This window comes from Taudactylus pleione, unplaced genomic scaffold (assembly GCF_031769625.1).
Source record: "Taudactylus pleione unplaced genomic scaffold, aTauple2 ptg000154l, whole genome shotgun sequence".
NCBI classification, from domain to species: domain Eukaryota; kingdom Metazoa; phylum Chordata; class Amphibia; order Anura; family Myobatrachidae; genus Taudactylus; species Taudactylus pleione.
Genome location: NW_028284556.1, coordinates 6,330,104 through 6,351,976, shown reverse-complemented (window position 1 = coordinate 6,351,976; position 21,873 = coordinate 6,330,104). Strand labels below are relative to the sequence as shown.

The 21,873-nt window shown below is 40.3% G+C and overlaps 1 protein-coding gene across 1 annotated transcript in view; it reads left to right on the top strand.

The window, feature by feature from the left end:
* Positions 1-19,966, top strand: part of KIF26B (kinesin family member 26B) — a 507,120-nt gene extending 487,154 nt beyond the window's left edge. Inside the window, exons 13-15 of the mRNA XM_088474362.1 lie at positions 15,613-15,815; positions 16,623-16,773; positions 18,513-19,966. Coding sequence (XP_088330488.1) covers positions 15,613-15,815; positions 16,623-16,773; positions 18,513-18,661 — 503 coding nt within the window. The 3' untranslated portion in view covers positions 18,662-19,966. The remainder of the gene's footprint in view (positions 1-15,612; positions 15,816-16,622; positions 16,774-18,512) is intronic.
* The last annotated feature ends 1,907 nt before the right edge of the window (positions 19,967-21,873 follow it).

The following is a 21,873-nucleotide window of genomic DNA, read 5'->3' as shown; positions in this document are numbered from 1 at the left end:
TGTTCAACATTCAGTTAGATCGTCTATTTTCTGTTTGATTGATCTATTGATTACACTGACAGGAGAGAATACCTGTATGAGGCCTGTATGTGTGATGATCACCTATACATGGTGTGAGCATAGGACAGTGAATATACAGTGATTGTTTTATGTACTTGCTAATCCATGGATTATATTAGGACTGAAACACCACTATAATATGCTCATCCACCCCTTACCCTTTGCATGATTCAGATGACTTTTTATTAGCTAGAACGTTGCTGGTGTTGACATCACCAGGAGAGGAATTGATTGGAATAGCAGATGGGAAGCATAAAATTGTAGCTGTATGCTATATAAGTAATCAATATCACACATAAAGGGTATGAGAAAATGGCCTTGAATATAATTAAGCAATAAAATTGATTGTGCTAGCTCCAAGATACTGTATTCTGTTCACATTATGTTATAGAAATTTGTAATTTGTAGATAAGGTCATTCTTCTTTTAAAAGATGAAAGACTACAGGGCTGCAGGGCTTCATGACCACATAACTGAGAGCTATCACATCTCTGGGAATTACTACACGAACTAGATATATTGTAGTTCGAGGAAAGTATAAACTGTAATGTTAGACCCAAAACGGGTCTGTCATATGGTATTCACAATCCTTTCTTTGCAAATCAGTTATATAATAAGTGGTAAATTATTACACATTAAAATATGTTATATCCATAATTTCCTTTTCCCAACAATATATATATATATATATATATATATATATATATATCAAAAGATAATAGTAAACTAATTACAAGTGCAGTTATTTAAAAAGTAATCTGCTAGAGATTTAGTGTCGGTATAATCAGGTACTTTCTGTACAATGCAATTCCTTGACATTAAAGGAGTGTTTACTGCTAATTACTAATCCTATGAGCTACAGAAGTCATGGGTTACAAGCAATCTGTAACAGGGAGTTTTAGATGATTTATTTATTGTAGTCAGCAGGACAAGTTTAAAGGACAGGCGAACCCAAGCATTTAAATTTGAATACATGAATTATAAAGACAAAGGGCCAAATGTAATAGGGTGAGAGTTTAGAGAATGTGAGTTTTCTCACACACGGCCAATGTAATAGAGTCAGAGAACGTGCAAACTTGCATGTTTTTCAGACTCAAAAACTCTCACGATTTAAACTCTCATCGAGATGTTTTTCCGTTTTGAAGATACAACTCGACCAATGTAGTAGTGTGAGAGGTTACTGCTAAACTCTCACATTTTCTAAACTCTCACCCTATTACATTTGGCCCAAAGTGTTCAGTTGCACCCTGACTTCCCACTGCAGTTTACAAAAAAAAAAATGTTAGGGCCAATTGCAGCTATAAGTTGGAAATTTGCACCTCAACCCAGCTTGAAGGTGCCATTTTTTACGTGGTCACAACCATGTTGCATTGCAGAGGTGCAAATTTAAAGAGTGATGACAGATTTAGAGTTGGAAGGGGCAGGGCCTAGCTTAGCTGTAAGTTGCAGTGTAAAATAAAGCTGCTGAGTAGAAACAATTTAATAAATTTAGATTGTAATTTTCTTTCAAGATCAAATCAATATTATTTTGAGCCGTTGTCGCGGAAGCCATAGGCCGGTGCCTACTCTGCCTATTTGGTAATCCGCCACTGCTTGTATGCAGCACACATACATACTGGGTGACTTTATTTTCACACTGTGATTAAGGGCTAAATGTCTGTTTCCACAAGGTTCAGACGGTTTCAAGGATCGGGGCAAAAATGGAACAATTGCCTAATGCAGGAGAAATCGATTGTGCTAGGCAAAATAACGCTGCAGTCCCCATTATTCTCTGGCCCAATTTACCAAGCTTCTAATGGTGTTAGCTGTTCTCACTCTTTGGTGGGAGCATCGGCGGAGATGGATCTTCTCATTTCCACATCCCCTAGCAGCCTTTATCCCGGCTGTTGCAGATTTGTTCCTCACATGTACTGCCTTATGGCCTTGCACAGGGCTTGGGCTGGCAGTAAAGTTATAGTGATAGCTGTTGGAGCCACTATTTTGGCAAATGTTTTTTTTTTTTTTAAATACCTAAAAAAAATATGTCATACCTTATTACTTCAATATGCGACAATAGCAAATTATATTATTCAGGCCCACACTGTCACTAATGATAAATAGACGCATTAGAGTCAAGCTAGAACACAGCCACCTCACAACTCTGTGTACACATCAGGCAATATATGGGACAATATGTAGGTTTGAGGCACGAGATACATACAATTCTGCATAAAGACAAACACATGTATAATTATTTGTGCATGCAGTGCAGGAACACGTGCTCCAACATCTATACACCTCAGCATCATGCTGTATATATACATTTTCTGGAATATATACCTGTTATTTTATTTAGTTATGCTATCCATTAACTTTTAAATTGGTTAAATACCAAGATTTCATTGATTGAGCAAGATTATTGTTGATATTAAAAGTGATAAAGACTAGAGTAGTCTAATTAAATACAGTATTTTGAGATCTATATTATTCTTGTTCACTGATTGATGGATTCATTTCATTGCATTGCTAAAGCACATAGGGAGCACATTTCTTAATTATCAGGTTATAAACCCAATATTTATCATTTCTTATTGCCGTTATTTTCAACAATAAGACATTATGGATCACCCAAATGTATTAATATACAGTGGTCTGAAAAAGTTTTTGCCCCCTTCCTGATTTTTACTTTTTTTTGCATATTTGTATTTTGTTCATTGCTTCAAACAAAGACAACATGAGTAAATACAGTTTTTGAATGATCATTTAATTTATTGAAGGAAAAAGTTACCCAGCACCACCTGACCCTGTGTGAAATAGTAATTGCTCCCTAGTTAAGGCCCCCAAACATCAGAGATTGATTGCAGCGATCGTGCAATTTGCAATCGATTGAAAAAAGGAAAGATTTTTATACACAATCGATTGCAATTGCCTTTACTCGTTCAACCAATGAACCAAATTGAATTGATAACTGGGTTCAATTAAGCTAAAAACAATCAGGCTTGATTACTGCCCTATTGAATCTACACATCACATAAATAGAACCTTTCCAGCAATGTGAAGTTGGCTACAAGGTCTCAGCAAGTAGCACAGGGATGTAGTCAGGATGCCGGTGGACGGGATACCAACCGCCTTTATCCTGACACCGGAATCCCGAATAGGGCGAAGATTCCGACGCCGGCATCCCGAAGAGGATGAAGATACCGGCATCGGCATCCCGATAGCCGGCATCCCGAAAGTAAGTATCCGGCTTACCTTTAGTGTTAGCCTGGGGATAGAGGGGTTAGGTTTAGGCACCCCTTGGGGGAGATTAGGGTAAGGCACCACCAAGGGAGGTTTAGTTTAGGGTACTTACCAGCCGTAGTTGAGATTTTCAACAATCGGGCTTCTGGCGTCGGTATGTGAACCGGTGGCTACTCAACCGCCGGGATATCATACCCAATCCGTAGCACAGTATGCCGTGATCAACAGAAATTCCAGATGAGAAAGCAAGTTATTGAAATATATAATTCTGAATATGTTATAGAAACATTTCTAGGGCTCCAACAAACCACAGTGAGAGCTATTATCTCCAAATGAAGAAATCTTGTGAATCTTCCCAGGTGTGGCAGGTCTACCAAATATATAGAGGCTGGTAGGCTGCCGGATGTACCTAGCTTTCCTGAGCTGGGTACATCTGAAACCTATAGGGGCTGCTTCCTCTGTCGGAAATGGAGGTAACTGCTATTGTATCTCTGTATCCATTACAAACACCCTGCTAGCGAGGTGCAGCAACCGTGGGCCAGTGGGCTCTGTGCAGCTGCACCGGTCACACACCCCTAGTTACAGCCCTGACACATGATTACATACTGTAGATATAGGCACTTTCACTTGAAATCTTACTGTATGTACTAGTAAGACCTAAAGTTAGGTACACACCTAAGCGATATATCTGCAGATGATGGTTGTTCATACACACTGAACAACCGTCATCTGCATGCTGCAGCGGTCCCGGCGGTGGGGGCGTGTCGTGGTGGGCATGTCCCGACCCCCTCCCCACAGCTGCTGCTATGTGTGTACGGGCGGTCTGCAGACATATCTGTCCATCGGCTGTGCAGCGCAGCCAATGCGATATATGTATGTGAATGGCGCTGTTCACAGACATATCGCTGGTACACACTGGCCGACGTACAGCAGATATATTGGCCGATCAGTTGATCAGCCAATATATCTGTCAGTGTGTACCCAGCATTAGAGTTGGAACTTTGTATTTTGTGTTGGTATTACACCTCCCACCCAGCTAGCAATAGGAAACACACAGTTATAGGTGTTGATTTGCAGACCATAAATCTTGATATGTGCATTATGTTTATATAATTTCACATATTCTATAGGATTTATCATAAATAGGTGGGCACCCTCATTTGCAGCTGTATGGTGGGCCTCACATATGCTTTAAGACTATTTGCTGACCTTCTAGTGTGACTGAAATGCACATGACTAGCAAATGTAGAAATCTCCCCTCACAATACTGCCAGTTTGCATTTGGAACATTTTGAATCCTTCACTTTAATAATTTGAACTTTTCTTCTACACCCTTATTTATATATTATATTATTAGTCACATCATGATGCATGGCAGGTCATCCATAAACCATGCCCCACAACGTTTGTGAAGCCAAAATACAATTTGCCCTTACAGTAGAGGAATTCTATTATTATTTATACAGTGATAAATGTTAAGCAATAAGTTAATACTGGGCCTTGGATCTGCAAATAATCAGATACATATCTATTTGTTTGCTTTACTCTTGTAGAGGGGTCATCTAGATTCACAGTCTCATTGATAATATTATTCTCTCTTTATTTGTAGCATGCAGCCTACTGCAATGGACCGGTTATACCATAGAAAGTATGATTAGTTTACCTTTGGTTTCAAAGTAATTTAGCTGTACAGTAGGAAGAGCTCTGAGAGGCTGGAAATAGTTCAATTATGAGATGGATGCCCTGTGGCAGTGTGACAGGAGGGAATCGCAGGACACAACTCCCACAGCCCATCCTATTCCAAATGGGATTTTCTTTCATTATAGCTAATCATAAAAAAGGGCACAAGCAGTGTGATAGAGGAAGGCATTTGCCTTATTGGTGCTCAGCGCCTCTGAGTCCTGCATACTGCGGCCCACAATTCATTGTGCTCCAAAGATGATGTCAGGGAAGATATGCTCATTTCAGGTCAGGCAACCTTCTCCAGCTTATTTATAGCTATTGTGACCAGCACCATTTTCTGACAGAAGAGATCAGCATAAATCAGCAGAGGCCCCTGCATGGAGATAGAATAGAGATTTATATTAAAATTATAGGTTTATTGCCATGTTCTAAATCAAAGATTAACCCTTCACATTGCTTCACAGTAAGCACTTCTCAACAGCACATTATGTAGAGTAATAGAAAAGTGCAATATAATCATGGCAACACAACTACAGTGTTCTAATTAGTTTGTATACTGTATCATACAAACCTTGTTTTCCCTGCCAGACTGTGCCGTGTGCACAGATAAGGTGCAAGTACATGTTTCTCTATGTTTTCCAAGATTACATACTAGAGGAGATGAAAGATCACTGACGCCTGTACAGAAACATACTAATGTACACAATCTTTCCACAAATCAAATTATTAACAAGGATGGAGAAACTTTGTGCTTGCTGTACTTTTCTCCTTCCATGCTCATCACACCTTAGTGTACAGATGTGTCCTCATACATCTAGCCTCCTTGCGCGTTAAACAGCCTTCTAGTCGCACCATGCCGTGGCGTGACTCAGTATTTCGCATGCAGAACTGAACTGAAAACAGAATACTACAGTATGTTACTGTCACAGCCATTGTCACTGTAACGTAGCGTTTCACATGCAGATACACCCGCAGTTGCACACAGAACATACGAATAAGATGCATTTGAAGGTAAAAAGAAGCTCGGCGCTACCAAGTCACTCGGAGCTCACGCATTATGTGTAATGCGACTTGTAGCGCACGGAGGATAAATGTATGTGGACACATCTGTATAAACGCTGCACCTTCAATTCTTGAAATGCTCAAAAGATGGGGGACGATGCGGGCAGATTACTTTGTGCATGTACCCTTATAAATGATTCAGATCCGAAGAAAAAGTAGGGCTGATTACTGGGGCACTCTTGTATCAAAATCTGTATAAAATATAACTTTTGATAATACATTTTTAAAAATAAAGAAGGTCCCCCACACGATATCCGGTTTGTTTACAATATTAGATATGGAGTGTGGCGAAGTGTTGTCGTAATCGTGCAATCGCTTAGTATTGTTGACATCAGGATGTGCGCCTTTACAGTCCTGGTTTTAGTAGTAGCCATGCTTAAGCACAGATGGTTAAATCAAAATAACTGAGGTACTAATTAAGTCACCTGTGCTCAATTATGGCTATGCTTAAAACCTGGACTGTTAGGGGTAAGTTTACTAAAGTAAGAGTTTTTAGAAGTGAGTTTTAGAAGAGATGTTGCCTATAGCAACCAATCAGATTCTAGCTATTATCTTCTAGAAGGTGCTAGTTAAATGTTAAGTAGAATCTGATTGGTTGCTATGGGCGACATCTCTTCTAAAACTCACTTCTAAAAACTCTTACTCCAGTAAATTTACCCCTTAGTGTGCCTCGAGAACCGTGGTGGGGAACCCCTGCTATACAATGAAAACTAAAGCTGAGAGAAAGTTCAGCAGTACAACGATCCCAAGCAAAGGGACAAAGCAGCATTGGTGTGGCTGAACAACAGAAAGGTGAATATCCTACAAAGGCGCGTATTCATTTAAGGTTAAAAGCCGGAATCCGTGGAAAAGTTTCGCCGGTGACATCATTTCGCCAGGCAGAAAAGTATCGCCGTATTCAGTTCATACTTGCCGATATTCAGCTCCCTCCTTCCGGGAGGGAGCTGAATGCAAGCATAGAGGGGGAGGCGTGTTTTTTTCATTGAAGGTGCTTGGGGCAGGTGGATTCTCCATACCATTTGCCACAAAGCAAAATCACCACCTCCTGAGCAGGTGAAAAGTTGTGCAAAACCCCTATTTTTGTCTAAAAATGTCGGGACTTGGTTCAGAATCACTGGGGCACCCTCCTTAATGACTAATTAGGCAAAATGTTTGTTTTTTAATTAGCTTAGTTTGGCCAGTAGTGACATGTAATTTTTGGGGTGAAAAAGTACAGAGTGCAGGAAAATGGGTTAATTGATGTGGGACAGGTATATGGGGGTGCTATATGAATGGGATAGGTATATGGGGGTGCTATATGAATGGGACAGGTATATGGGGGTGCTATATGAATGGGATAGGTATATGATGGTGCTATATGAATGGGATAGGTATATGATGGTGCTATATGAATGGGACAGGTATATGGGGGTGCTATATGAATGGGGCAGGTATATGGGGGTGCTATATGAATGGGATAGGTATATGATGGTGCTATATGAATGGGACAGGTATATGGGGGTGCTATATGAATGGGGCAGGTATATGGGGGTGCTATATGAATGGGACAGGTATATGGGGGTGCTATATGAATGGGACAGGTATATGGGGGTGCTATATGAATGGGACAGGTATATGGAGGTGCTATATGAATGGGACAGGTATATGATGGTGCTATATGAATGGGACAGGTATATGGGGTGCTATATGAATGGGGCAGGTATATGGGGGTGCTATATGAATGGGACAGGTATATGGGGGTGCTATATGAATGGGACAGGTATATGGAGGTGCTATATGAATGGGACAGGTATATGGAGGTGCTATATGAATGGGACAGGTATATGATGGTGCTATATGAATGGGACAGGTATATGGGGGTGCTATATGAATGGGGCAGGTATATGGGGGTGCTATATGAATGGGACAGGTATATGGGGGTGCTATATGAATGGGACAGGTATATGGAGGTGCTATATGAATGGGACAGGTATATGAGGGTACTATATGAATGGGACAGGTATATGGGGGTGCTATATGAATGGTGCAGGTATATGGGGGTGCTATATGAATGGGACAGGTATATGGAGGTGCTATATGAATGGGACAGGTATATGGGGGTGCTATATGAATGGGACAGGTATATGGGGGTGCTATATGAATGGGACAGGAATATGGGGGTGCTATATGAATGGGACAGGTATATGGGGGTGCTATATGAATGGGGCAGGTATATGGGGGTGCTATATGAATGGGGCAGGTATATTGGGGTGCTATATGAATGGGGCAGGTATATGGGGTGCTATATGAATGGGGCAGGTGTTTTTAAGTTTGCAGGTGAGTGTCAGAGGCATTTTTTTTTTTAAAGTGTCTTTAAATTACACAAATACAGTATATACTTAAAGGCATTTTTGTGCACCCCTAATTTTAGCTGAACATTTATTTTGCCAAAAACACCTGCTTTCTATTATTATTTCACTGTTTAGAAATATGCATATAACAGCCACAATTTAAGAACTCCAAATACTCTTATTAGGGCCAGTAAAACACTTCTATATTGTTATCCGATGTCACTTTGCCTTTTTTGGTGGTACAGGCAGATTTTCCCATTGTCATCTATACTTATAGCCGGTAAATGTAGGAATCATTTTCGTATGAAAGCAGCTTTGCATCATTTGGGATTGAATTGTGTGAAAAATGGGTGCGCGCATAGATACGATAAGTAGAATTTACACGCAAAGGGTGCGAAAACTATGTGCACTAAAAATTACTACATTATCGCGGCTATTTGAATTCCCCCCTTAAAGCGGTTATTACAGCAAAAGCTTGTTCTACCAAGTAGTAGTCTGCATTGGGTGTAATACTTATGCAAGTCACTAGCGCACACAGGGGGGTTTTCTGAGTACCTAGAAACCCCCCCCCCGCCTGCCGATCCATCGCTGCAGCTGATCGATAAGAGGAGGTAACTGTGTCAGTAATGCAGCATCTGCCTCCTCATATCCACACTGAGATGCTGGCTGTCGCTGTATCTAGGGGGAACGCAACTCCTCCAGACAGTTCCCATGGGGCTTGGAGCTAGACGGGTGACATACCACACCATACCCTCCAACATTTTCCTGTAACAACCCGGTACATGGGGGGCGTGGCCGCAGATAAAGGGGCGTGGTAACGGATAAAGGGGCGTGTCTATGGGGGCTGGAGGCATCGTGCGCTGGCTGGTTTAGAACTTGCAGTTATTGTTATACTGCAAGTTCTGTATAATTACCGGCTGGCAGAGAAGCACGGAGGTCGGAGAAGATCCGGCTGTCACTCAGCAGCGCTGCGGGAGTCCTGTGTCCCAGCAGCGCTGCCTATGAAATCTGGTGAGTGTACCCACCCGGTACAATCGGTACAGCCCCAGTTTGCCGGTACAGCCCATTAAAAAACGGTACTGTACCGGCTAAAACGGCATAGTTGGAGGGTATGCCACACTCACTGACTGTTTTCCGCGATTCTCTGGAATCTAGGTGTGTAAACTGTCATTTTGTGTGTAACGCATGTGCTGGGGTGCTGGGGGGGTAGGATGGGGGATGCATCTTTAATTGAAGTATGTTGGCTGTGTTTATAAGCAGAGGTGTGTGTTCGTCTGTGTGCGGGGGGGTGTCATGGAGTCATGGATATGGGGCCTGCGCTATGGGTTTTAAAAACTCTGGCACACTAGGTAACCATCTAGGTTCTCTAATGACAGTGCCTGCCCTGGACATATCCAATCTATTGCAGTGCAACAAAAATAATTCCCAACAGACAGTGTATGTATGTTGGGCATGTATGCTTGTGTGTGTATGCAAATAAATATATATATATATATATATATATATATAGATATAGATATTGTGTGGAAACCCCCTTAAAAATCCTGCGTTTGCCCCTGCAAGTAGCCTGGGGCAGCTTAATAGAAGATACCGGAACCAATATTTATCCTAGGAAGTGTACTATTACTTCCTTATATTTTTCACCTATTTAAATTTTGTGTATATTATCTTTTGTTTACAGTTTCTACCGTGATTTACTCTATTTTGTATGTTTTGAATAAAGGTTATATTTTAATTATCATAACCATATCATAGGTTCAACTATATAAGGAGTGCCCCACAAAGGGAATTTCTTCCTTTTTGCCCGTGCAAAATTAAACTAAATGCAAATGAGTTATAACTATGGTCATACTTGAAGAGCCTACTGGTGTGCAATAAAATACTGTCTGGAACAATTTTTGTAAGTGTCACTTGTAACACAGACTATAAGCTTTTTAGGGATTGAATACTTTTGCAAGACACTGTATATGTACTGTACAACAGGGAAGGGACTGACGCTAAGCACTTGGCTCTGGAAAGTAGCTCAGTAATACACAATGTAAAGCAGAAGGATTGCCAACATAATATACTCTTATGTTCTTAAACACGTGTGTATGAAATTATTTTATTTGTTGAGAGCAGCACAGTGTAACATAGGGGTCATACTGGTGTTACCAGTACAGGTTGAGTCTCCCATATCCAAATATTCCGAAATACGGAATATTCCGAATTACGGAATATTTTTAGTATGACTGAGAATGTGAAACCTTTGCTTTCTGATGGTTCAATGTACACAAACTTTTTTTAAAGCACAAAATCATTAAAATACAGTATACAATAACCTTCAGGATGTGTGTATAAGGTATATATGAAACATAAATTAATTTCATGTATGTACACAAACTTTTTTTGATGCTCAAAATTATTAAAAATATTGTATAAATTGACCTGCAGGCTGTGTGTATAAGGTGTATATAACACATAAATGCATTCTGTGTTTAGATTTGGGTCCTATACCCAAGATATTTCATTATAGTATGCAAATATTCCAAAATACAGAATATTCCGATATCCAAAATACCCCTGGTCCCAAGCATTTTGGATATGGGAGACTCAACCTGTACCACGAGGAACGCACAGAAAAGAGAAACTGCTGTAATCCATTTGTAGCAATCTGCTCATAATGTACCATATAATAATAAAATAGAGATCTAACTGTCTCTAGTAGAGTTGGATCTAATAAGTAGCTTATATATTCCAAACTTCACCTTCAAATAGCTATAATACCTAGATCAACGTGCTGACAATAGAGGGTGGGACTTAGGGCCTGATTCAGACCCACTCGCGAGTGGCTGTCCGCTCGCAAGTGGGTCGATGGTGTGCACTGAGCATGCGCACGACGGAGGGAGCTCCGTCGTGCGCATGCGCCAGACGCGACGAGCGAAGGACTTTCCTTCGCTCGTTGTGTCTGATCAAAGGGGGCGTGCTGTCGATGTTGATTGACGTCACGCCCCCTTTGGTGGGCGTGCCGGGGGCGTGCCTCCCAGACGGGGGCGTTCCCAATGGAACGCCTACCGTCAGAAGCCGGCCCACTGACATCACTAGTGATGTCAGTGGGAGTGATTTTGGCTCTGATAGAGCAAAAATCACTCCGGGCCTTGCGGTTGAGAAACTCAACCGCAGGCTCCGGCTCGCAGTGGCGATGGTCGCGATGGTCAAGACCATCGCGACCATCAACCTGCACGCTCGTATAGGCTGTGGGTGGTGACCCACAGCTATACGAGCGTCCAGGAGGACGCTCCATTTTTATGGAGGATGGCCCTCATTCAGAGCGAGCGCTCTGCTCAGAGCGTCCGGCTCTGAATGAGGGCCTTAGTGTACATCGCATATGCCCAGCTAGAGGATGAAGAATCGGATACTTAGAGTACTTGTTAGACACAGTCTACTAACTAGTTCATCTAACTAATACATTTAGGATTGAGTTTACAAATATCTCCATAAAGTATACATCTCCTATTGCTAGCTTCTGGTGTGACAAATTTCATATTCTAATACTGTAAAGTATCTCTACATGATTTCACCAGCTCTCCCGCAACTAATACCAGTAATGTGTCTCTGTGCCATTATATCACTCTTGAATATATTAGACTGCATAACCTTATACATTTTTCACTAAGCACTTACCCAGATTCCAGCTTTAAGGTCAGTGTGTGAGTGCTAAAAGTTCTGTGTATGCTTACATCTCTGCCATTAGCAGCTACGATAATTGAATTGGTGAAATAAATGAAATGCTGATGTCGTAATGTTATTGATAGGACTATTTTAATAAATTGTTCAGGTCACCTTGAGTCCAGAAGAATACAGTGTGCATGCCTGACCTGCCACAGCAGGACCCGTAGGGGATTCATTTTTATTGTGGATGATAATAATTAGTCTCTGGTTTAGGGAAGAACATACCATCAAGTTAAAGTAAGGAACAAGACATTTTTATTAGACACCAGATCATTCCCGTAAACTCATAAACTGTTTTCCCCAGCTCATATAAGGTGTCAGTGTGTCTCCTAGCAGCAGAATGACACTGCTGTTGAAAGATCAAATTGTTTCTATGGTCTGAATGTGTGCTGAGGATTCTCTCACACTTACTGCACCCGTCTCCTGTTCACTTAATTGCTTCATATAGCAGAGGTAACGGTCTATGTGGGATTCATGCAGGTGGTGACATCTCATCCTGTGCACAGACAGGGTCTTACCGACTTCATTCTGATAATGAAAGATGATGTTTTCTTAGTGGAAGTGTCCAAATCTCATCTCCAAGCTTTATATACACGTTTTAATGTAAATATACCACATGCAGATGATACATAAGTAATGTCTATGTAATATCTGCCTGCTTTTAATCGGATGTTGTCACCATTTACAAATGGGAGAGGTGAAGATGTGATCACATTTCTAGCACAAGGCGTTTCTTATATCTAGCCATTATAGTTTATTTTGTAAATCCTACCAGAAAAGATCTCTCACTGGTACAACGTACATTATGTTCCAGACTTCTGTGCTATACTTCTTTACTGTGAGTCCTTGCTACAGTATATAGTCAGTGCAAGAGAGTAGATTGGAACAGTATAAAAAATATATATATTTTCAATATTATGAGATTATGAACAATGCTGTATAATTATCCTGACAACCCATCATTAATGCTTATGAAGTTCTTGAATTTGCAACATACCTTAATAGTTTATTGGTCTAAATCTCTGCATATTGTTCATTTTTAAAGTTTGTTAGATTTCCTAAACATCTTTCGAGAATTATTATTATTATTATTATTATTATTATTATTATTATTATTATTATTATTAATATTATGTTGAATAATATTTATTTATATGGCACTACAAGGGTACTGTAGTGCCATACATGGGGGAAAATAGACAACATACATATTACAGACTAATATAGACAGTATATAAACTTACATAGGTACATAATTACAGTTTACAGCGATCATAATTATGTAGAGAAAACTATAGTTATATATACATAGTTTATATATATTGCTTGTGCACAGGATTGCATTCATTAGTTTTTTAAAATCACAAAAATCACTATAATCTGTTGGGATAATCATTTACTCACTGTCCTTTTATATTTCCATTACAAATATATTGGTAACTTATTTAGTAGCGCTACTGTACATGCCTTCAGTTGTCATCAAATCATCAAATCACTGTGAATAATATCAGTATTCAAAAGCTCTAAGGCACAAGTGGTCATTTATGTTGGGCCCCCTACGTGTAACAGCCAGCGGTAGCTCATGTTTCAGCACTCTGTGGGAAGACAAGCTCTATCCTGTTGTGGGGCAATATAACAAACAGTTTCATTGTTACCTGTGTCTCTCCAGCTAAGCTTATCAATTGTTTGTCATGTAAACCACAAACACTAGGGAGTGATGAGAGGAATCTAACAGGAATTCACAAATGAGGAACTGCTTCCATCTTTCAGCTGAGTAATGCTGATCGTGTCAGTCATGGTGTCATAAAAACATTCTCAAGGCGCCTTTCCACTTAGTGTAACCACAAGAAGAGGGCTGTACACATCTCAGGGTGCTTTATCTTGTTGCTTCTTGCAATCTTTACCTGTTCTTCAGAAATGGTGGTAGGATTTAGTTCTACAGATTATTTTTGTCAAATCTCTGCTTAAAAAGTTTATTTAATGATCATCTTATATTCAGCCCCTCTTCTTGTATACTGTAATCTATACATTTAATCTTGTCCAGGAAATCTTCCCATATAGCGAGTACAAGCTGTCCCTCTATATGTTGGGCTCTGGGAGAGTGTACAGGTGCAGATGTTACACTAGTGCCTCTAAGGCTCAGCTTTATTTAGATGAATAGTGTGTTGGTTGCACAGTGTGTGGTTGACCCTACCTTATAGTATTAAAATATAATAGAAGGGATTGGGTTGTCACAATCTGGCACATTTGCAACGCCTTGGGGGTCAGCGTACTGCATTGTTCATCTATAAAATATATGCTCAATCTGTACATCTGTCTACATTACTGACCATAAAACATTAGTAATATGCTAGTACTGCCAAAGAGCGAAATAACAAATACACAAAAATAAGGTGTTAAATCTATATTAAGTTAATTAACATCTGTGCCAATTTAAAATGCAATGATTGAAGCATGCATTAATTTGTGAATAAATGAAAGTAATATTGATTGAAATATAGCCTGTAGAATGCGCTATTCCCATAGAAATAAAGAAAAAACTTTTTGACAATAATAGTAAATAAAAAATTAAGTTGCAGTTTTGAAAGCTATTTTCATTTATTTAAAGTTAGTTGGAGTGATCAGATAATAGAAATAAAGCACGTGTTTATACGACAATAGAATTGTGTTAGAGAGTTGGAATTGGTATTGATTATATTGTGCATCAGGAGGACCTTTTATTACAAGACAATTAGAAAAATCTGAATGTTGATGTGACGGATCTTAGATTAAGGCAAATCATATGATGGAATAAAGTGCATTGTATATGCAGTGTCTTGTATAACTCACACGATATGTGTTCATTCTCATAGTCTGTGTGTGCTCTTTGTGCTGTAGGCAGCCAGGTCATGTGCAGCTTATAACATATTGCATGCCCAGGCTATGACCTGTCAGGGTTCTGCTCTGCACAGTGACAGTCACAACTCACTATAGAATAACACTTACATTTAGGCATTGGCATATCTATAATGGGTGCAGGATATGCCATTGCAATATTGGGGAGCCCACATTGCACACCCTACACCCATGTTATGTTATAGTAAGTATACTTACCTCTCCTGAGTCCCGCCTTGGTCGGTGCTGCAGACAGAAATCACTGGGAAAATGGTGCTGCGGCCATTTTTGTGCATGTGCAATAGAGAAGTCTCCAGGAACATAGCACGGGCACTATGTTTCCGGAAACCTGGCATGCGCAGTATAATCTGGCAAAAAGCCAAAGTTTACACCGCTGCCGGAGAGGAGGGCGCCCACATGGAGGCTGCACACAGTCCCCTTCCTCTCTTAAACCGCCCTTGTATGCAGGGTTATACAGTTATTGACTAATTTCCAGTAAATGCACAATTTGCATAAGATAGAAATGAAATGATAAATTGTGATGAGCAGCTTCCTTAGAACACTGCTCACACAGCTATAATCTGTTCAGGTAATCATTTACTCACACTCATTGTATATCATTTGTGCATGGCTTGTACTCAGTAAGACAGTGACAGGATCTCTCTGTATAACAGGATCACAAAGACGGCGACTTGTACCAGCTTTGTCACTTGATGCCACCTCTCCTGTAAGAAAGCCAGCCAACAGCCCTGGAGTACGCTGGGTAGATGGACCTCTACGTAATGGGCAACGAGCCCTAGGAGAGCCATTTGAAATTAAAGTTTATGAGATTGATGATGTGGAGAGGCTCCAGCGCCGCCGGAGTGAAGACGGCAAGGTACATGGCTTTATTATTGGATGATATTTCAATGCAAAATCAATGAACCGCAGTTATGAGAGCGACCATATTGAAAAAATGTTAAGAAAATACACTTTTCATTTCCATGAATTAAAGGATCTCTAAATGTAAAGAACAGATGTGCTTAATATAAAATAACTCAGTACCAAGGTTGGCATATAGGTATTATTTTATGGAGTTTATCTAACCTGGAGCTAGCTGAGATAAAGCTGAGATCATGGAGGGTTATACTGTTACTTCCTGCCAGCAATCACATCACAGGACATTGCAACCAGCCTCTTTCATCCTTCTCTAGCAGGAGATGGAATATCATTTCTATATTGTATTTTAGGGTTAGTGCATTGCTAGGAAATGAAAACAATCAGGTCTTCTGCGCCAAGCAGTTCCATTAGATCCATGTAAAAGGGATCTAATATTAATCCTCCTGTACATACAGTATGTTAAGCTGATCACCCACGCAGGTATAACACAGAACATATCCAGCACTTGGGCTGATACCACAGCCTGTGATATTAATGCTGTCATTAATGGCTTGGCGGAAAATGAAGTTGGATGATAACCACTATGATCCCATGTGCACAGTTCTCCTCTGATTGCGCTAACAGGCCGCAGTGAAGCCAGACAGCAGAAGCATTTGGTAACATAAATACCAAGTTACGGTAATATTGGTAATATAACAAGGCATTTTGGACTTAGTATTTTACATTTTTACTTTAAATGAAGTTTTTCTGATTTTTGAGTATTCCTCTCTGAAATATATAAATGTTATCGTTATTTCTCCATCAGACGGTGACCAGATTTAGCTCAAAGCTGAAGATCCTGGCACATCGCCAGCAGAGGATCGCGGAGGTCAAGGCTAAATATGAATGGCTTATGAAGGAGTTAGAGATCACTAAGCAATATCTAATGCTGGATCCTAATAAATGGCTCAGTGAATGTAAGAACCTTTGTCCTAAATCCATTTTAGGGCCATATTCAATATGGGGCAAATAGTCCGTTATCAGTGATAATCCATCGCCGTTGATGTCATTTTCGCCTATTTCCAATATCCCCGTATTCATTTACATGGACTCTTCACCGGTACGAAAAATCAATGTTAAAAAACGAGGATAATTTTTCGGCAGCCTTTTGCTGGCGAAAAAAAGTGCAGAATTGGGGTTTAGTGGTGCAGGCTTAAAAAAAATAGCCTGCACCCTTGGGAATGCCTCCTTAAAATGATCTGTGTTAAAAAAAGTAAAAAATAATAAAAATAGAGACACCCCAAAAAATGTATTCAAATTTTGGGGTTTAAAAAAAAAAAGAATTAGGATCACACTTCTAAATCAGCGGAATTGAGTCCAGAGGAGTTCACTTATATGCGACAGGTGTTTTCTTCATTACGGGAGTGGCGGCAGGTGCATTTGTGCAGAATTTAAAAAATTTCAGGGACTTAAAAATATGCTTGCACCCATTTTCATGTACCCCAAATTTGATGGCCATAGTTATTTTTCCCCCCAAAAAACTTCTAAATGGTCTTCTGCATCACCTTCTTCAAAGCTGCTTTTATGCACCTGCAGGCAAAAATGGGGGTACCCATAGTGATCCCCCATGTCTGGACATCTTTAGGGGGGTCCTAGGATGATTTCCCGAAAATTCCCTTTTTTTTCGCCGGTTCCCGATTTCGCCTACTTTGAAATTGAATACGGGGAATAGCGGGCACGCGCCCAATACTTTTCCACCTGGAGAACAGGCGAAGGAGGCGAAAAGTCCAACAGGCGAAAAGTCTGGACTTTTCGCCTCAAATTGAATACGGGCCTTAGTGGGTCTTTGGGTCATCAGTACATTAGATGCGACATCAGTAAAATCTGTCTACAGTATCCATTCATCTTTATACACACACATACATATGCTGACCATCAAATATATATGTGTATGTATGTGTGTATATAAAGAGAGAGAAAGAGACAGAGAGAGATGGTCAGTGAGAGGAAAGCTAGCACTCTAAATTCAACATAATTATTTGTTAAACCATTGTGCAGGAACAAAAAACAAAGGCCATTTTTGTGATGATATATATATATATATATATATATATATATATAGCATGTGTGTGTGTGTATATATTTATACACACACATATAAGTTATTGCTAGTCCTGTGAGTGCCGCCGTTATTCTGACACACACACACACATATATATATATATATATATATATATATATATATATATATATAAATCCACTTGGGTCCACACTCACATCATCTACAGTTCAATGCTGGGGTAGCAACCTTAGCAAGCTCGTGAGCTCCAATAAATATCCAGAATGAAGGTGCACTCACCAGTCTTGTAGTTAAATCAGCAGGAGTAGTTTATTCAAAAAACATCAGCCCATATATTGATATTATGGGCGGATGTTTTTTGAATAAACTACTCCTGCTGATTTAACTACAAAACTGGTGAGTGCACCTTCATTCTGGATATATATATATATATATATATATATATATATTTATATATAAAATATATTTATAGAGAGAGAGAGCGAGACATACACATATACTGACCACCAAAACTACCTAAACTTTCTGTCCATCTGTGTTTTCAAACAAAAATTATTATATTTCCACAAGAGGGTACAGTAGTGTTTTTGAAGTTGTTCCTCATTTTAATCATTTTCTTTTCCTATTTTTGTTAAGTTGACCTGGAACAAACATATGAGGTGGACTCCCTGGAATACTTGGAAGCATTGGAATGTGTGACGGAACGTTTAGAAAACAGAGTCAACTTCTGCAAGGCTCACCTTATGATGATCACCTGCTTTGATATCACCTCAAGGCGTCGGTAAAGCTGGAGGATTGAGTTGATGATAGTCCTAATGACGATTACACAGACTTACTCACCCTTCCAACAACACCCAAAGACTTTGAAATGAATACTAGATGGACAGAGTAATGTCGGAATGCGACAGAGAATGTGCAAAGAAGGGTAGAGAAGATTTCAATGAGGATGAACAGATTTGCAAACTTTGTTTCTTAATAATAACAAAATACAAGACCAGGATAGGCAGAAAATTAAAGAGAGCACTTTGAGAAACTTTAAAGGTTATTTTTTGTATATAAAAAGACTGGTAGCAGGATTGAGCTTCCCCCCACTTTATTAGCAGTGGAGGACAAGGAAGGAGGGACTAAATGCTTCAGAAGTACTGTACGAAGGAGACAGTGAGACTGATTAAGTGCCTTTTAAACCTTTAATATCCAAACATTTATGTTCATACTTTCTTGTGTACAGATGGTGCTAGTCACAGAAAAGAAAAGAAAACCGGGAAAAAAAACTTTTTTTTTTTTTTTTATGTATTTGTAGCTTGTTTTCCCATTGTGTATTATCTTAACTCTGACTTGCTGTTTTAAGTACCTGTGTTTGTTGCAATGTTTTCTGATCAGTACAGCTTATGACTATATGTGAACTGTTTGTTATCAATGTGTTGCTACAAAGCAAAGAATTCACATGGTCGGTACCTGGTAAAGGTTTTTGTGACAGTTACTGGAGATATACAGCTTGTGTATGCATGTGTAGGTATACAGTATTAAATGTACAATGGGCACAGCTCCATACAGTATTAAAAGAAGAGAAACATTTTCTAGTCTCAGCTTTCATATTTAACTTTCCACAAACTGTCCTAAATAGGTCTATATTTGGGAAATTGCAGACCTCTGGGAAAGTTGATCTGGGGTCAAGCCCCTTTCTCATGAGGGGTGGTAGTGGCATGGGCGCTACACTCCCCTACAGTGTTACAGTGACGGTATATAATGGTTTCCCACAGGTCTCCAGGAGAAGTTCTCTAGTGTAGCCGGATATGCACTCACGGTTGCTATGCTACTCTATAACACTGCCCACAGTCTATGGTAGTTTTCATCTAACACTAATTGTATGGTTATAATCATCAAGCCAGATACACAAAGTGCCATGGGGACATATACACATTTTGTTCACATTTGTCAAGGAAGAAAAATATTTTACTTTTTATTATTTGAAATGTTCAGAGACATAAATTATGGTATTGCCCATGAATTATAGTATTGCCCATGAAGTGGTGTAGCTGTTTGCATTAACGTATATTTTTGTTCATTCAATTCTAAGTTTAATTAAAATGTAGCACGAGACGTTTCTTCAAGTTCTTCTGTGTGATATTACGTAAAAAAAATCAAACAGAAACACAGTTATCATTATAGTTTTGGTGAATAAATATTAAGATTCATTAGTGTGGGAACTTACCCAAATATGGGTATGCAGTCAGGAAGCCGACGGTCGAAATGCCGACCGCCGGCTTCCCGACTGTGCAATCCCGATGGGGGACTAATGATAGGCGTCGTAATCCTGATGCCTATCATTATCCCTATGCCGGGAGCCCGACGGCCGGCATTCCGAATGAAGGTAAGCCAGGCACGGACAGCCGCACGGGGGGGGGGGTAGGTTAGGTCAGGGGCTTCCGGGGGGGACTTAGGGTTAGGCACCCCCCCCCCCTCAGGAGGGTTAGGCTAGGGGAAGGGGAGGTTAGGGTTAGGCACCCCCGGGGGGAGTTTAGGGTTAGGCACCTCCCCGAGAGGGTTAGGTTTAGGCTGCAGGGTTGGGGGGTTAGGGTTAGGCACTAGGGGGGGTTAGGGTTAGGCACTAGGGGGGTTAGGGTTAAGCACCCCTAAGGGAGGGTTGGGGGGGGAAGAGCGTTGTTTATACTTACCTTAATTACCTGTCGGGATCTTCACTGCTGCCGGTCTTCCAGCATCGGGAGCCGGCTCCGTCGTGCGCATGCGTGAGACCCGGATAGCGACGGGCAATCCGTCGCTCCGGGTCTTGTACCAAAGGGGGCGTGCTGTCGATGTTGAGTGACAGCATGCCCCCTTTGGTGGGTGGGCCGAGGGGGTGACTGCCCAGACGGAGGCGTTCCCATGAGAATGCCTACCGTCTGGGGGTTGGCCCCACTGACATCACAAGTGATGTCAGTGGGAGAGATTTTGGCTCTGTTAGAGCCGAAATCTCTCTGGGGCTTGCGGCAATGAGACCCTACCACAAGGGTCTCATCGCAAGCCCGATGGTCGCGATGGTCTTGACCATCGCAACCATCTTCCTGGCCGCTCGCTATAGCTGTGGGTGGTCACCCACAGCTATGCGAGTGTCCAGGAGGGCGTTCTAAAAAAAAAAAAAAAAGAGACCGGCCCTGATTCAGAGCGAGCGCTCTGTCAGAGCAACCGGCTCTGAATCAGGCCCAGGATCTGTTGGTGCCGCCGGACTTGCTGGACCATGTAAATCACCACTAGACCACCAGGGATATTTTGTGGACATTCTAATCATGACGACGTGGTCAATGTCGACATTCCAAGCATTTCATCATATTCTCATGTCTACATGATGAATGTCAACAAACTATACCACACCCATTTGGCAGCCATACAGGAACTTTATCAGAAGCTACTCAGACATGAATACGCTCTACTCAATGAGACAGAAGCACCATAGAAAGAAAAAATTTAGTCTTGATTTAACAATGAAAAGTATATACAGTAAGTTGTAAAATGTATATGGATGTATCTGGATATAAAAAACTTTATATACAGTATTATTGCAGATAAAATATGTACTGTTTAGAATAGATAGTTAAATTGAATATAATGGATGAAATATAGTTGAAAAAAAAAAGTCTATAGTAACATGTAAAATTAGTTTTGACCAATGTACAGTATTGAGTTGTAAAACCCGACACTTCTGTTTGTGTTTATGCCCAATAGCTGTATCTTGCTAGTAAAATCACTGCCCTTTTAAATGTCGGGCATAAACACAAACAGAAGTGTCAAGTTTTACAACCCGACACTTTGTAAATAAACCATGCAAATTCAAGACTTAATACATAAACTTTGATACAGTATATATATAATAGAATATTGGAAAGATACAACAGAAATGAATACAAAGGAATATGGAATATATAGTATACGGTGTACAATATGCCATTTTTGGTGAGCATCCTATATTAGAACATCAGCAGGTTTACTTCCCCCAAAATAA